This window comes from Balaenoptera ricei, chromosome 15 (assembly GCF_028023285.1).
Source record: "Balaenoptera ricei isolate mBalRic1 chromosome 15, mBalRic1.hap2, whole genome shotgun sequence".
Taxonomy (NCBI): Eukaryota; Metazoa; Chordata; class Mammalia; order Artiodactyla; family Balaenopteridae; genus Balaenoptera; species Balaenoptera ricei.
Genome location: NC_082653.1, coordinates 82,014,472 through 82,031,282, shown reverse-complemented (window position 1 = coordinate 82,031,282; position 16,811 = coordinate 82,014,472). Strand labels below are relative to the sequence as shown.

Below are 16,811 nucleotides of genomic sequence, written 5' to 3'. Positions count from 1 at the left end.
AGTCTCCGCCGCTTCGGAGCTCGGCTCCCGCGGGGCGGCGCCCAGGCTCCCTCCACCTCTTCCCCCTCCGTGCGGTGCCCACCCAGGAATGGGGAGAGAGCAAGGGCGCTGGCCACGAGAGAGCCGAGAGCTGGGAGTTAGACGCCTGGATCGTGGGAATGAGGCAGGCTGGTTCCGGATGCCAAGGGGAACTTGCGAGAGAGCAAGAATTTGGAGCAGCAGCGGACTCCCAGGTCCAGGGGAAAGCGAGGCCCGGGGCTAGTCCAAGCGCCGCGCCGCTGCCCGCCTCGGTTCTGAGCAATCAATTCTTTCTGCCGCTTGGCTGGTGTGGGGGGTAGGGGCGCGCAACGGCCAGCAGCCCTCCCCAGCTCCCCTCCAGGAAGTCATTAGCCCCAGTGGCACAGGGCTTAGAGATCCTCTCTGATACAGGCTGCTGGGGAAGGGGGAGAGGACAATGCAGCTCATCCCTCCCCACCGAGAAGAAGTGAAACAGACACAGAAGGTGGGCCAAGGGCCCGTTTTATTGCAATACAGCCATGGCTGAAGTGACAGGGAGGAGGGCAGCTTGGTCAGGTGCAGGAGGCAGCCAAGCAAGGCACAGCAACACAGCCGGAACGGGGGAAAAGAGGGGAGCAGCGGCTGTCTTCTTTGTCCACCTTCTTCCACCTCCTGGCGCCCTCCTCTGTCCATGTCTTTGATTCCATCCCCAGCGAACCCTGTGCTCGCTGTCCATTGTCCAACAAGAAGGTCCAGCTACAGTGAGGTTCCGAGGTATGCTCTGGACTGGGGACACCTGGTTTCTAGTCTCTGCCAGACTCCCAGCTATTGTGAGCCACTTGGAAGGCACTTGAGTCTTTCTGAGCCTGTGTCCTCCCTCTGCGGGAGATGTGAGGATCCCGTGTAGGAGACATCGCTGTGCAAATGCAGCTGTTACTACTTGCATTTAAATAGAAGACCGTCAAAGTCCAGAAAAAGCATAAAGGAACAAGAGGATGGGAGGGGTGTCCAGAAATATCTGGAGGAGGGGGTTCCAGTCGCGCTAGAAGGCAGCCCGGGTAGAAGCAGGAGACAGCCTCGCACCAGGCTGAGGGACCTGCCCTCCACTACACCAGGCTCTCCACCCAGAACCCTCTGGTTCACGGGCCTGCTTCGGGCCCCTGGTTGGGGGCATAGGGAAGGGAGCCTGCAAAATAGCACCATTGTGCAAAGTTGGAGGAAACCCCAGTCAGAGGAGGCAGCCTCAGAAAGGTGCATCACCAGAGCGTAAGCAGGGGCCAAGTGGGGGTGAGGCATTATAAATCTATTTCCTTTACAGGGTCCTTCTCCATATTACACACAGGGTGGGGGATGAAGAGATCATGGGGAAGGGGAATGGAGGGGCAGACAAATGGACAACGGAGAACTAAGAGAGGTCCAGGCACAGGAGACTGAGAGGGTGGTGAGGAGAGAAGCAGAGGGTAAGCTCTGGGGGCCTGAGGAAGATGGGGAGGAAGAAAAGTAATACCTATTGGGCAACTGTGCTCCTGGCCGGGTACTGGGCGTTGCACACACTTCTGCCAGCTCCCATCCACGAGGGGGCAGAAGGGAGAAGCCACAAAGGGCAGAGTACACTCCCAGGCTGGGGCACGGACAGGGAAAGACTCTGAAGCTGTGAAGGAACCCATTCTTTGGCGGGGAAAGGGAATGGGTGGACAACAGAAGCGCGAGTGGCTCCCCCAAACCCGGCGGTTCAGATCAGGGTGTGGGCAACTGCGTTTGGGGGCGCTAGAGTCAAGATGGCAGACAGAGATGTAAGGGGAAGAGGGAAGGGAAGCATGGACAGCGGGTGAGTGTAGGCGGCAGAGCCGATGACCGAGGGCAGGGGGAGGGGGCGGAGCTTGAAAACAGCAGGGGCGGGGCTTTGGGGGGATCCGAGGAAGGAGGTGGGTCTAAAGTGCATCTTCTCTCCCCTCCGACTGGAGAGGACTTAGATGTCGGCCTCCAGCAGGTATTGTTCGGTATAACCCTTGACCAGCTCGAGCCCCAAGCCAGCCTGGCAGAAATCAGCCAGCCTGGCAGAAATCAACCAGATGTAACCACAGCTGGGGCGCCAGGAAGAGCTGGCACATGACGTTGAGGCCGACGAGACGCGGGGCCTGGCGCTGCAGATGCCACAGAAGCTGGCTCTGAACCTGCGCGCCGTCGCTGCCGAAGGCGTAGATGTTGAGGTAGCGCCACGTGCCGTTGCCGCCAGGTGGGATGGGGAAGGGGCGCGTGCACAGCGTGAGCACGCGCGGGCGCGCGCGGCTGTCCACGCGCCACTCCAGGCCCTTGGCCGCCAGCAGGCTCAAGTTACTCTCGCTCGGCCGGTAGGGCTGCCAGTCCTGGATGATGGTCCCGCCCGGAAGCACGTCGCGCTGCACAGAGGGCGACAGCAGGGGAGGCGTGCCACGTCGCCGCCAGCCTCCGACACGGCCTCCGTGGGCAGCGGCGAGAAGGTGCCGGAGGCCCGCAGAGCCGCCAGCCGCGCGCCCAGCCCCTCCAGCAGGGCCGACACGTTGAACTGGACCAAAAGGATGCCCTGCGGGGGGCACGAGTGAGCGCGGGGCGGGCGGCGGGAGGGCTGCGAGTCCGGCGCCTCTTGGCATCGTCACTCCCACATTCACACCCACGGGCTCCCACCTGGGCCCCTCGGGAGGGCCGACCGTGCGGGGCCGCCGGGTGGAGTGGGGTATGTGAGAGCATGCAGGAACCAGGGGCAAGGCCTCCGAAAACCTGGATCCCCAAGGAGAGTGGAGATCAATGTGGAGTAGTCAGAGACGTGGGGATGTGTGCCCCAAGAGTGGAAGCGAGGGAAGCTTATCGGTCGGTAGGATGGGGGAGGCAGAGGGGAAGGACAAAGGCTCAGATTAAGATGTTTGGGTCCCTGAAGAGAGGCGGGATCGATGTAGGGGAGGCAGGGACACGAAGTCCGGACGCCTGGGCTCCAGCCTCCTGGAGTAAGGATGGAGGGTTTAAAGATTGAAAGTCGGGAGCTGTTCGACTTTCCCTGGGCAAAAGGGCCTGGGTAAGGACTGGGAGTCCCAGGGCAGGGCTCATGGGCGCCCCCACTCGGCCGAGTCGGCAGCAAAGGAAAAGCCGGTGACTGGCTGCATGTGGGGTGACAACGCGCGGAGGCCCCTCGGGGACAGGTCCGCCCATCCGAGCTCCCTTGTCCTTCTCACCTGCTTGGTGATTAGGTGGTATTTCTTCAGCTCCCGGGACGCCAGCTGGTCGTCCCGGGTGAGTCGTGCCACCTTGATCCCCGGGTGCCTTCGCTTGACCAGCTGCGAGCAGAAGCGCTGCAGCATCCCAGCCAGGCCCTTGCCGCACTCCCAGGGCGCCGCGCGCAGCCCCTCCACCAGCGCCGTCTCCCCGGCGTCGATCACGTGCACCGACCCCAGGGCGATCTGCGGACCGAGGCCGTTAGGGGGCCCCCGCCCCGCCTTCACCCCTGCCAGGGCTCTCCGTTCAAAGGGCTCGCCTCTTCCCACACGCTGAGCACTCCGTCGTCACCACCCCGAGCGCTGGGCCAGACCCGGGGCCTGCCCAGGGAGCTCTCCTCAGCACGTGGGTCTTGGATTCAAGAGCCCGCGGAAAGATCATTCGCGGGCGTCTCTTCCACCTCTTGAGATGCTCCAGACCCCCGAGCATCAGGTCCTTGCCCATTCGCCACGGCCCCTTTCTTTGGCTCCACTCCCAGGAGCCTGCTACTCCCAGCTTCCTCTTAGCTCCGCCCCGGAGCCCATCTCTTAGCTGCTCCTGCATTCAGGCCCTCTTGGTGCGAGAGTTCAGTCTACTCAGGGGTCCAGACCCCTTTCTAGCTGCTCCCACCCCCAGACTACCCCCTCTTGTCTGCTCCCCTACTTTCTGTGCTCCTTCCCCCAGAAACTCGTCAAAGGAATCCTAAATTACCGAAGCTGTCAGGTTCCTCCGCTATTCCGAGTTCTACACATCCGCCACGCACCCTCACTGGCTGGGCCCCTGCATCCACACGCCCTTCTCTCTCTCTCCTTTTCTTCTTTTTGGGAAATTTCTTCCTGTAATCCTTGCTTCATCTCCCACTCAGGCTACCCCTGCTCTTCCCATTCCTCAGAGTTTCCTTTTTGGGTCAATGGCTTGTGGATCTGGTACCCCTTTGGCATCCAGCTCTTCTTTTTCCCCTGCCCAGAGACAGGACGAAAGAGAAAGGCCCGTCCCCAAGTCCGGATGATTCCTCATTTCCAGATGTCTCTCCTCCAGACCAACCAAATCAACCAATCAAATCCCCTCTTCTCTCTTTCAGCCAATTAGAATTGTCCACTCACATAACCTACATAAGCCTCAGTAACCAACATCCCAGGGGACACACATACCAGCTACTTTGAGGAGGGTGATTTTGGGATGATTAGACTTTTTTTTTTTTTTATATAAGAACATGACCTAGGTTTAGGAGATGGGACCAGCAGGGGCACCAAGGGGTGGGTTAGGGATAATTTTAGCTTCCATATCACAAACATGGCTTATATGAGCACAGTGTGGTTCCAATACAAACAAGCTTCAAAACAAGGGCTCCATCTCCCTCTTTCTTTTCAGTCTAATTCTTAGGCTTAAGGCTCTCCCAGGTAAGCTGGGGTGAGGTAAGACAGCTCAGGCCAGTATCATCAGAGGGCAGGGAGAAGCACAGGCTCAGAGGATCTTAGAGCCCCTGCTATGGCCACTAGGGACCATCAGGTTCAACCCATTCCTTTCACAAAGAGGAAATCAATCAAGGCCCAAGATGGTTAAGATCTCGCCTAAGGTGAGTTAGCTTGGACAAAGCTGGGCTAAAAGTTAAATTTTCCTGGATCTCAGGCCAGTGGGGAGATCTCCGACCCCAGCCTGAAGAGCAAGGATAGGCATGACTGGGTCCTTGGCAGGAGTCAAAGTTTCCAAGTGCTAAGGGTTAAGCTGACTCAGAAGCAGAGATGAGATTGCGGGAGGAACCCCCACTGCCCTCTCCCCACCGTCAATAATTTCTAAGCCAACAGTGAGCTCAATCAGATTCCTTGCACCAGGCTCTGGAGATGATGAGTCCGGAGAGGAGCAGGTTAGCTTGTGGCTCCCATCTGGATCTCCAGACAACCTCATCAGCTGTTCATGGGTCCCTGGAACATACAAGCTGGTGCTTCAGGGATATTCCAGCAATTCCCCACTGCCCCCATAAGGGGGCAGAATGTGAGCAACTTGTAGACCGGAACACATCCAACTAGGTGCAAACATTAGGCTCCAGTTTCCCTCTTACTTTCAAGATGGGGAGACTACTGCCAAAGAGTGTGTCTGCATCTCAGATAAAGATGTGTGTAAGGGGAGGGCATTCCCAGGGTCACAGGAAAGAACGGGGAACTTGCTAATTCACCCTGCATCTTTTCTTCCCCGGCACTCTACTCCTATTCCCTTTGGGGGAGATGTAAAGGTTCCAAGGTCCTTCAACCCTGGAAGAGGTGGGAGCTGGGAACAAAGCAGGTCAGGGGTAACAGGCCAAGTGAAAGCAGCCAGCTGGCCCCACAACCCTTACTCCACACTCTGATCCCTTCCCACCCTCCAACGTGGCTCCTTGAATTCTAACTCCCATTAGGTGTCTAGACAGAGACAGAGGCAGCCTTGTGCCCCTGGGCACTATGGGAGATGTAGTCCAAGCACCCCCTGGACCAGGCTCCAGGAAAGCGGGCAGCATTTCCTTATCATCCTTGTGTCCTTTCTCTCAATCTCATAAATATGAATGATCCACTCTGGCGAGAGGATGATTGGAGTCATCGCTGGCCATGCCGGGAGCCCACCCCCCACCCCATCTCTCTCCCACCAAACACACCTGAAATATTGATGGCCCTGAGGTCGCAGCTTCTCTGAGCTGGAACACGGAACAGAGGAAGCAGAGAGAGGAGGGGCGGAGTCAAAGAGACCGCAGCTACACAAAGCGCCCAAAGAAGAGAGCGAAAAGGACTGGAGCCGAGGCAGAAAGGAGACCAAGGCAACCTGGAGATGATGGGGGGTGGGGGAGAGGCACGGATACCGAGTCACAGACATGACACCTCGTGACTCAGGGCACAGCAGATGCCAAACAAGTCCTAGCACGCGCCCCCTCCCCAAGGAGACCAGAAATAGAAAGCAGCTTGACACACCCCCTTCTCCCCGCGGTGTGTGGTGGGGAAAGGGGTCACGGGCAGGAGAAAATCAGCAGAGGTTGGAAGAGAACAGAGACTTGAGAGCAGAGGCAGGGGAGACAAGATGAAGTGAGGCAGGGGCAGGGGATGAGGAAGATGGACCAACGAACTGGGGAGAGGGGGTGCCTCAGAGGGCCACAATCATGGAGAAAGGGCGGCTGTACTGGAGGGTGGTTCCCGGTCTTTTGGGGAAGCAGGCGGGAGGGAGATCCCGAAGGAAGCTGTCTACTAGGCAGGGGTCCCCCTGGGCACCAGACTCTGGGGACAGGTGGGAGCCAAATGATGATGGGAGGCGGAGGGAAAGCGCCTCCGAACACCTGGGCGAAGTCGGGTCTCAAGTTATCTGGGACGCGGGACTGGGATGGGTTGGGCGGTAGGAGGCGCAGAGGCTCTCTTCCCCTGAGGGGCGTGGCCTTCCGCTGCCCCCATTCCGCGGGGGAGGAGCACGCCAGCCCCCCGCCCCCAGGCCTGGCTGCCCCCCTACCTCTCTCAAGCCAGGGCCAGGGACCGGCTGCCGAGAAGCCGATTGGGTCCGGCCGCGCAGACAGCGAACGGTACCTAGAGCGGGGTCACCTCGGAGCTCCGAGGGTCAAATTCCGATGACACGCGGGGACCCGGCCGCCGCCGTCCGGTCCCGACTCGGAGTTCCGATGCGAAGGCCGGGTCTGCTCAGTCCTGCACGCGGGCTCGGGCGCCCAGAGCTTCGGGATTCGGGCGGTACGCGCGGCCGCGGCTCTGCTCGGGCTCGGCCGAGGGGAGGAAACCCCAGTGATGCCGAGGAAACATGGCGCGGATCTGGAGCGGACTCGGTTGCGACCGCGGGCAGGCGGTGGGGTGGCGGGGCGCCTGGGAAAGCGGAGTTGCCCCTGGGCGGTGAGGTGGGCGCTGCTGGGTGGCCTCTAGCCTTGCAGACGAGAATCCGCCCCTTGTCCCGGTGGGGGGCGGGACTGAGGGTGGGGAGGCGTCTCGAGGGTCGGTGGAGGGGCCTGATTGCTGGCTTAGTTATGGCCCCATGCCCGCAGCATCTCTATGTTGGGTCCGGGAATACCCCCCACGCCCAGTCCCCCTTCTCCGGGGGCCACGCTCCTACTCCCCGCAACGTCAGCCCCATTCTCCGACCTCCGGCTGCTAGACAAGTAACAGCGGCGGGAAAGGGGACGCGGAGCCGGACACCCTGGGGACCTGGTCGGAGAAACTGATAGAGGAAATTGGAAACCCATGAAGATCAGGAAGGGTAGAGACACCAAGTGGCAGAAGCCAAGAGCTGAAAGGAGCAGAGCGAGGCCAAGACGGGTCAGACGGGCCACCACTCCCCGGGGGTCGCCGAGCAGCCTCACGCCCCCCTCCCCGCCCTCCGCAATGGCAGGCTCAGCTCCACTCAGCCGCGGGCATCTCAGCCGCGGGCATCTCACCCGCCGTCAGGCAGCAAGGCCCCCGCGGGGCAGCACGCAGAGAGAAAGACTTCAGTGTACACCTGGGGACACCCGAGTACAAGAACACAGACCTCTGTGCACACGGCTGGGCACCCGTGCTAAGCCGGTGGGTGGACGAAGGGTGGGAGGGAGAGCGCAGTGCAGACGCGGAACCGGAGTGGCTGCAGCGCTGCTGCTGACTCTGAACAAGCTGGTGACCCGGGCTCTTAACTCCTGGGGGCTCCCCACCCCGTAAAGTGAGATAAAAACACCTGCAGTTCTACCTGCCAGGAACCAGGAAAGGGATGGATGTGCATGTCCTTTAAAACCTGTAAAGTGCTGCGGAGGATGGGACACCACCCCCTTGTCTCCACTCTCGTTCCTGCCCAGCTCCCCATACGCCCCCCCAGCCCCCAGGCAAAAGCAGACAGTACTTTTGTGTGTCTGGGTAGGGCTCTGTTTGTGGGGTGCCTCAAATGCTGTGCTGAGGAGTTCACACCTTCTGACAATGAGGATCCAGTCCCAGTGAATAGGAGGAAGGACACGATGAAAAGTTTCCCAAAGTTCCCACCGAAGTTGACCTCTCACCTACCTCATCCCAGTTTTATACTTTCCAAGGTAATCACTCCATAACCTGGTAATCCCATTGGCTGTGCTAATGTGAAAAGATGGAGGATCGTGTTCCTGGACTTCCACACACAAAGCCACCCCAAGAGTTAAAGGGATCAGAGTCATCTCTTGGCTTCAAGGCCAACAGGCCAATAAGTAAGTCACTCAACCTTTTTTTAAAAATAAGACTTCCCCCCATTTCTGATTTTTTGAAACTGCCAACACACTGTGCATTTCACAAAGCTGCAGTCAAGGTGGAATACATTCCAGTGTGGGAAAGGACCTCCAAAAGTTAAAGGTGTTGGAGCAAAAAGTCACTAGTGGCCGAAAGGAGATGCGATCACACTCTAATTCCTTCCCTTTCACCAGAAGACTCCCCTCTGCCACCAGAAACGCTTGGATTGGTCCAACATTCACCCACCTCTAGTTTCCTCAACCAATCAGAATTGAAAGTTTCCCAAAGTTCCAGTTCTTTCCTGTCCAAGCTATAGGTGGTGTTGCATTCTTCCATCAAAGGCTCAAATGCAGTTGTCTTACTGAAATTTTATCAAATATTGATGTTCGACCTAAATCCAATCATTTATTAGGGGTTACAAAACGGTGATATTCTTAATCTGTCATTCTGGGTTTTTTTCCCCCCCTAGCTGGAATATGCCTATAAAAGGAAACTTGTTCTCTTCTACTATGATTACCCTTAGAGATAGTTTGTTGAAGGAAAGACCAGATAAATGCTTACATTTTTCCCTTTATTTGTTAACTATTCAAATAATGTGGTGGTTCCTCAGCATCCTTCAGTGGTGATCGATTATTACTTTCAGACCGTTATGAACTCACTGATTTTAAACAGGCTTAATGTGGTGCAATCCAATGCTGTTATTGTCCTTATTAATGTTGAAGCTAGCCAACTTTTTGGATAAATTGATGTTTTAAAGCGACACGGAGGATCGTCCTAGATCTTCAGGAAGCACTACGTGGATGCAGAGGAGAGGATGCCCTGGACCAGCCTGGCACGTTGGCTGGTCAAGGGAAGTGAGACCCCAACTGCATCTTAGAAATTCCCCTCTGGGGACTTTCCTGGCGGTCCAGTGGTTAAAACTCCGCATTTCCAATTCCCGGGGCGGGGGAGCTGGTTCGATCCCTGGTCTGGGAATTCATGCCACGGGTGAGGCAAGAAAAAAAAAAAATCCCCTCCAGATGACAAAGAAGGGCAGGGTCCCTCCTGCGCAAGGGGAAGCCTGAGCAAAGCCCAGAGCTGAGAAACAGCCTGCTTTGCAAGAACAAGCAATTCTGGGTTGCACCCATCCTGTAGGCGGGGACTGGCCAGCCAGGGGAGGGCTTTAAACAGGAGAGTGACAGATTTGCCTTGTGAGTAGAGGTTGCCCTCTGGTGGCCACATGGACAATGGCAGGGAAGGAAGAAGGCCTGCCAGGAGGCAATTAGCTGTGCTCCTAAGGCATATATTCATATATTTGCAAGTTAGACGCTTCCAGATAGGAGGAGAAACCACACAGTGTTGGGGGTTATTACCCAGATACACGGCAGGAGAAATGGGACAGGGAACCTTGACGGCTCTGTACTGTGGAGTCCAGAGCTCTTGAAAATACAATAGATCCTTTAGGCAGTTTAGTGATCCATCTTCTCTCTGTGCACGTGGCACCTGCACTTCCCCAAAGAGAAGATCCCATAGCAAATGTCTGTCACCGCCCAACCTGGAACATTCTTTGTCTAATTTGCACAAAGACCACGTCTCGGTGGATGCAGCCCCCAGGCAAAAGCAGACAGTACTTTTGTGTGTCTGGGTAGGGCTCTGTTTGTGGGGTGCCTCAAATGCTGTGCTGAGGAGTTCACACCTTCTGACAATGAGGATCCAGTCCCATTGAATAGGAGGAATGACATGATGAAAACCGTGTTTTAGGGAGAGCATCTTGCCAGCGTGAGAAAGTGTTAGATGGGAGATGAGAGGCAAGACCCCTGCTCTCTGAGGAGTGGTCCCAGAGGAAGTCCACGGGAGGGATGGGAGCCTGGAGTAAGAGAAGAAGCTAAGAAGCACTTAGAAGAAGACAGGAGGTGAAGGTGATTCTGGCATCCCTAGCATGTTACCGGGGAATGATAACGTCTGGTGGCAGCGGGCAGTGCAGGATACTAAGCTCCTTGGATACGCAGATGCTATGTTTTGTCTACAGATGGGTTGGCTTTTCAGGGCTGCAGAGACTAGCAGTAGGGGAGGACCCACTGGGGCTGGAGCTCTGGAAGAATGACCAGAAATAGGTCTGTAGAAGAGCCCACATTAGGGTCTACATGGGTGGCGGGTGAGTGGGGATAGCCCCGGGCGCAGGGCTGAAGTCTGACCCAGTGGGATTCTCACTGTCTGGGGCTGGAGCTTCCGAAACAGCTGTAATGATTCTCTAACCGACCCTAACCTCCTCCAGCCTGCTGGGTCGACTCCTCTACCCATTCAAAAGGCTCGTCCCCAGCCCAGCCCAGCCCAGTGCTGACCCCTCTCTTCTTTCTCTGAAAAGGCTTCCAGATGTTTCCTCCTGGCTCCATCCTGGGTGAGTGGGCACCCACCCAGCAGAGAAATCCAAGGGTAGAGATGGGTGGGAAGATGATGGCTGACAGTTCTCCTCAATCCACACCCAAGGACGCCAGTGCAGCTGTCCCACGAGCCTGAGTACATCTCATTCACTTCCCAGGACAACCCCGTGTATGTTCAGTGGAAGAAAAATCAAGCCGTGCCCTTGTGATCTGTGCACTTCTCTGTGTTGTATTTCAATAAAAATTAGAAACCCTGCAACTCTGAAGTAGGTAGCCCCGTGTTATAAGGAGGATAAAGCTGTTAAAAGCTTAAGTGACTTGGATAAGGCCACGGTCAGTTGCTCGTGGAGCTGAGAATCCGATGGCAGGCGTCCGATTCTACAAAGTAGTGGTGCGAGAGAACTACCTTTTATTGGCGCAGTAGCATGGCAGTAGGTGGGGGTCTCAGGGCACTGGGATCAGGGGCTGGGGGGGCTGGTGGGTGCGGGAGGAGGGCTAGGGCTGGGGCTAGATGAAGGTGGGGCGAGTGGAAGCTGGGACACCACAGCTTTCCTTGTTCTCATCAAACAGTTGCTCCAGAGCCTTCATGTAGAGCATGTGAGAGTGGTCAACCTGCTCCTCGGTGGGCCGGAGACACTGGGACACTGGGACGGGGCAGCCCACTGAGGGGAGAGGGGAGACACGGGTGAGGCGCTGCTCATGAAGCTGATGGCAGCCTCCTTCCCTGGAGATGGGCACTCACCCGCAGTGGTCATGGGCCTGGAGAAGGGCACCAGGCCCCAGGAGTTGGCTGAGAAGAGACCACAGCCCCAGAAGAGGCAAGGAGAAAAGCCCAGGAGCTTCTTGAAGCCCAGCATCTTCTAGCACAGATGCTGCCACGAGTCTGGGGCAAAAGCCTTAACTCTGAAGATATCATTCTCCCCAAAGGATTACATGGGCACCAGAGAAGCACTGGGAAGGGGCGGCAAGAGAGAAGACGGGTGGTCAGATCAGTGTCTCAAGGAGTGCCCCAAATTCCTCCCTCGCATGATTCCACTTCCCCAGGCCATTTGAAGCAAATGACAGTGGCTACAAAAGAGATCTGAAAGAGGGATTTACATTTCTTGAGGAAAGACTGTGTATTGGGCCTTCCTATATACATCTTCTCATACAGTCTACAACTGCAACATGGTGGCCAGGTAGGTATTAACCCTATTTCACAAGTAAGGAAGCGTGCAAGGACTTGCCTTTGAGAGGGTGTCATAAAAGAATTTGAACCAAGGGCGTCTGAGCCCCGGGGTCCTGTGACTTGCACTGTGATCCTGTCTCTCTCCGCCTGGGAGGGAACCTGGGGAACTGGCACCTGTGCTTGGCACAGAGGAAACACTCAAGGGGCAAGAGCGCCCTCTAGGTGTGGTCACAGTGTAAGCTCTGAGGACACACTGGCCCACCTACAGGGATGCGGGTGTGTAGGGACAGAGAGTGTAGACCCCCAGACGCACTGTGACTTCTGAGAATTCAAGGCAGCGCCCCTGGGCACCCACTCACCCGTGCCTCAGTGCCAGGCAGACAAAGCCTTTCCGATTCTGGACAGTGAGGCAGTGCTCCCCTGGGATGGCTTACAGGGACTCGTGGGCCCCCTAACCAGGACGACCACAGCCTGCCCGACCTGAGGCTGCGGCAGAGTAAAATCCAGGCTCTGGCGGTTCACGGAACATCCTCCTGCAGGCACGAGGAGGTGTGGGAACAGTCACTACCCCGTCCTTGGCTCCCTAGTCCCTTACCCCACCCTTTAGCCTAGGAAGGGTGAGCCCCCCATCCCTTTCCTTCCAAGCTCCCCTACCCCTGTGCCCATGTCAGTGTGCCCTACAGCACCTCTCCCGGCAAGGATGCAGGACGCTTGCTCCAAAGCCATTCACTGACGCCCACTGTGAGCCTGGCCAATGTTCAAGCCAGGTCCCTGGGCTGAATGGTGGGTGGGGGCCACTGTGGGTGGGTGGGTGGGTGGGGTGTGGCTGCTTCCTCCCCTCAGCTCAAGACTCACCAAAGGACAGAAGGTAGTCTCGGTAGGCTGGGATATGGAAGAGGCCATTCAGCATGGCCGTCAAGGGCTGGAGCCTGGGGAACTGCTGGGAGAAGCCGGAGCTCTCAGTGGAGAAAGTTACAGAGGATTCCCATGGCCATGATCCCATGTGGGTGAGCGACCAGCAGGTAGTTCCGGTCAGGGGGCAGCTCTACTGTTTTCACCAGTTTTGGGGGCAGTGGGCAGGATGAGGGGAAGAAAGCATAGACAGGAGGATACCAGCTGAACAGAATTCCCTCCACACCAACAGACTTAACTTAGGGTTAGAGTTCAAGGTCCTACGATGGGGTCAAGGGCACAAGGGGCCCCCTCTGGTACACCATCCCACCCCTCCCCCATTGCCTGAACTTAGGCAGCTGGGGGGCTCAGACTCCAGCATAGGGAGGGGTGAGTAGGTGGGGTACATAGAGAGAAAGGGAGGAAGCAGAGCATCTCCTTGGAGGGTCACCTGTTGCCTCAATGGGAAAATAATCCCTTAGGTGCTTCCAAACAGTCCAGTTCCTCATCCACTCAGAACGCCTTCCGCCTTGGGCAGACAGATAAGGGTGGGAGAATTCCTGGAGGCACCATTTATCACCTCTCACTACTTGTTTAGTCCTCACCTGGGGGGCGGGGTGTGTGTCTCGGTCCAGGAAGAACCGTACCAAGTAGAGAACAGAGAAATACCGGAGCGACGTGAAGAGGAGGAAGAGCAGGAGAAGGGAACAGAAGGGCCCTGGGGGAAAGATGAGAAAGAAAAATGAACTAGCTTTTGAAACTCCAGTGGCTCCTCCCCTCCACCCTCACCAATGAGATCACTGGCCATCTCCCAGCTGGACCTCTGGCCCCTCCCCCCTCCCTTGGCCCTCGGACATCCTGGCAGGTAGGGATCCAGCCTTTCTCCCCCGACCCTCCCCCTTGCCTCCTTCCCCAGTGGACCCCGGGCACCACTCACCCGTGAAGAGGAAAGTGAGCAGGTAGCAGTAGGCACTGAGTACTTCTAGCCGCTGCTTCTTCAGGGTTTTCATACTGCGCGAGGGCGGCGGGGCTGTGGAGACTCCCACTCGCTCCCCTTCTGCCAGCAGGGCTCCAGGACCCGGAGGACAAACGGTGAAGATTTCGGTACGAGCCGGGGAAGCCTTTCTCGTCTGAGTGGCCACGCCCCTGGGGCCTCCCGGGGTTGCTTGTAGAGGGCTGTGTGGATGGGGAGACCTTGGGATCCGGAGCGCCACAGGCCTTCACACACTGATCTTTGAACTCCAGACGGTAGGTCTGGGCTGGCCGCTGGGCGGGGCTGGGAGGCGGGGTAGGGGCCGTGCGATGGAGGTCCACCCCCGCGTGCATTAGGAATCGTTGTGGGGAGCGGTCGCAGAAGAAGCCGCAGAGCCTACCGACTGGGTCCCAGCCGAGACTCTTTGATCTCGAGTGCGGCCAGCAGATCCTGGACGCGCGCCCCGGGTGTGTCTGCGGGTCTCCGGGAGTGTCTGGTCCCCTCCGAGGCCCGGCCAGGCGCGCGGACTTCCCCCGCCAAGTACAAACACACACACACCGCAGGTCTGTACCCACCTTTAATTTCAGTGCCCACCCACAGTCACCGAGGGCACCGGTGGGGGCCGGCGGCGCGTCTAGGTGGGGGGAGGTGCCCGTCGGCGGGGACGCCAGAGCGCGCCTTGTGCTCTTTCAACAGCTGCTTGAGCCGCTCCAAGTAGACCTCGTGCTGCGCGTCCACCCGCGCCCGGCTGGGCCGCGGGGTTCGCTGCGCCGGGATCGGGGCCCCCACTGTGGGCAGAACAGGAGGCCAGAGGAGTGGTCGCTAGCAGCCGCCCGCAGGTCACCTTCTCGCTCGCCGCGATTAACTGGGACAGAGTTCAGGGCTGGCGCGGTTGCCAAAGGCAGCCTGGGGGCATGGCCGGAGTCCAGGATGTCAGGCCCCAACCGGGGGGGCCTTCACCTCCCGGCGCGGGGAGGGTGCAGGGGCCTTCAGCCCGGGAGGAGCAGGCGGGCGGGCCGGATAGCGGAGCGGGTAGAGGCCGGGGCTCGCCGACGGTGTGGATGGGCGTGCGGAAGGGCAGGAGGAGGCCCCCGGGGGCCGTGGAACAGCGGCAGGGCCACTCTCAGCAGTGGCTGCAGCGCTTCCTGTGTCCTTCGCACCCATGAGCCCGGCGGGTTCGGAAACTGCTGGATGAGCTAGTTCTCCCCGAAAGAGAAGACTGGCACCAGGGAGGTCCTGGGGGAGCAGGGGGGCAACTGACTCCGGACCCCGCCCGGGGCGCGCTGCACTCCTCCCCGGCAGCGCTGCCCTCTTCCAGCGCCAACTTGACAAATCTCTTCTGATTCCGAATTCGAAAGCTCAGCGCTCCGGGCTTTGCCTCCCACGCCTCCAGGGGCCCTCCCACTCCCAGGAGGCCCCCCGGGGCCGGGACAAGAGATAGGAGGCGCTGGTCTTGTCCCAGGACACTGATCCTGCGAGAGAGGGCGGAGGCGGGGGGACCTGACGCCTGATTCTTCCAGAAAAGAGGGCGCAGGGCTCTGGGGAAGTAAGTAGAGCTGGGACCAAGTGCCCGCATTCGAGAGGAGGGCAGGTAGGAGGTGACAGCAGGGACTGGGGCTCCTGAGACCCAGCGCTCTCCTCACCAGCACACATGATGTAGTCCTGGAAGACAGGGAGCTGGAACCAACAGGGCAGCGTGAGCAGGTGGGGCTGGAGGTGAGGGAAGAGGTGGGAGAAGCCAGTGGCCTCTGTGCAGAAGTTGCTGCAGGCCCCGCTGACCAGGACCCCGTGAGGGTGGAAACCAAAGAGGTAGTTCCAGGAGGGATCCAGATCTGCGGTTTTAACCAGCTGGGGGAAAGAGGGTGCACACCCTACTGGGGAGCTGACATTGGACTTCGGGGGTGAAGGTCCCGAGAGTCCATTCTGAAGCCCTGCTCCCAGCCAGCGCACCGTTCCCGAGTGCCTCGCCGAGGTGGGGAGGTGGTCACGGATATGTCTGCGAATGGCCCGGTTGCGGATGCAGGCGGAGCAGTGGCCTCCTGCCCCAGGTGTGTTTCTGTCTCCAGGGAGCCGGACCAGGTGGAGGACCGCTAGGATCCCGGCCCGGCCCAGGAATACAAGGAGCCGGACCAGGTGGAGGACCGTTAGGATCCCGGCCCGGCCCAGGAATACATGGAGCCGGACCAGGTGGAGGACCGCTAGGATCCAGGCCCCGCCCAGGAATACAAGGAGCCGGACCAGGTGGAGGACCGCTAGGATCCAGGCCCGGCCCAGGAATACAAGGAGCCGGACCAGGTGGAGGACCGCTAGGATCCAGGCCCGGCCCAGGAATACAAGGAGCCGGACCAGGTGGAGGACCGCTAGGATCCAGGCCCGGCCCAGGAATACAAGGAGCAAGGCAGCCAGGCACACCTGGGCGGGAGGTGGTGGTGCTGCGTGGGGGGTTGTGGGGACTCAGGATCCGAAGGTTCGAGTCCCAGGTCCCCCGTTTGCCCCCTTCCCTGTTCCATGGCTTCAGGCCCACCTGTCCAATCTACATCTTTCTCCCTCGTTGAAGGACCCCACCCCACAGACCCCTGCCCTGCCTCCCTCCCTCCCGTGCTGGAATGGGGAAGCAGAGTGCCAGGCGCAGGGTTCCTCAGGTCTTCAGGGACTCAGTGAGCCCCCAAAAGGGGAAGACCCATTGCAGGATGGCAAACACTTGGAGGCCCCGGAAGAGGTGGCTGGAGGAGGATGCAGAGGGGAGTCACCCAGGGGCCACCACGGCTGTGAAGCGTACCTTCTTTGACCCAACCCACTGGTCCTGACCCCGGGCCTGGATTCTGCCCTCGCTTCCGCCCCCGCTGCTGACCTGCACATTGGAGCATTGTGAACCCTGGCATGGAAGGGTTAACCATTATTTGGGCTCACAGGGCAGTGACCAGTAGGACCAAAAGGAAAGACCAGGGCTGTGGCTTGGAGCCTGGGGGTGAGGAAGGCGTTTGACTTTGTGGAGGTCAGGACCGGCTCCCTGTGAGGAGCAG

The 16,811-nt window shown here is 58.6% G+C and overlaps 3 protein-coding genes across 3 annotated transcripts; all 3 read right to left on the bottom strand.

The window, feature by feature from the left end:
• Positions 1-531: 531 nt before the first annotated feature.
• Positions 532-6,986, bottom strand: NAT16 (N-acetyltransferase 16 (putative)). The gene is given in 6 exon segments (XM_059898720.1): positions 532-2,074; positions 2,076-2,417; positions 2,420-2,560; positions 3,204-3,428; positions 6,685-6,780; positions 6,882-6,986. Coding segments are annotated over 6 exon segments (1,017 nt in total). The 3' UTR covers positions 532-1,966.
• Positions 6,987-10,976: 3,990 nt separating this feature from the next.
• Positions 10,977-14,027, bottom strand: MOGAT3 (monoacylglycerol O-acyltransferase 3). The gene is given in 9 exon segments (XM_059898593.1): positions 10,977-11,418; positions 11,499-11,707; positions 12,284-12,377; positions 12,380-12,457; positions 12,780-12,894; positions 12,896-12,989; positions 13,278-13,353; positions 13,435-13,533; positions 13,753-14,027. Coding segments are annotated over 9 exon segments (993 nt in total). The 5' UTR covers positions 13,826-14,027; the 3' UTR covers positions 10,977-11,263.
• A 215-nt stretch (positions 14,028-14,242) lies between these two features.
• Positions 14,243-16,655, bottom strand: LOC132349905 (2-acylglycerol O-acyltransferase 2-A-like). Its single transcript, XM_059898718.1, is given in 5 exon segments — positions 14,243-15,024; positions 15,078-15,204; positions 15,207-15,260; positions 15,432-16,220; positions 16,640-16,655. Coding segments are annotated over 5 exon segments (1,233 nt in total). The 3' UTR covers positions 14,243-14,777.
• Between the last annotated feature and the right edge of the window lie 156 nt (positions 16,656-16,811).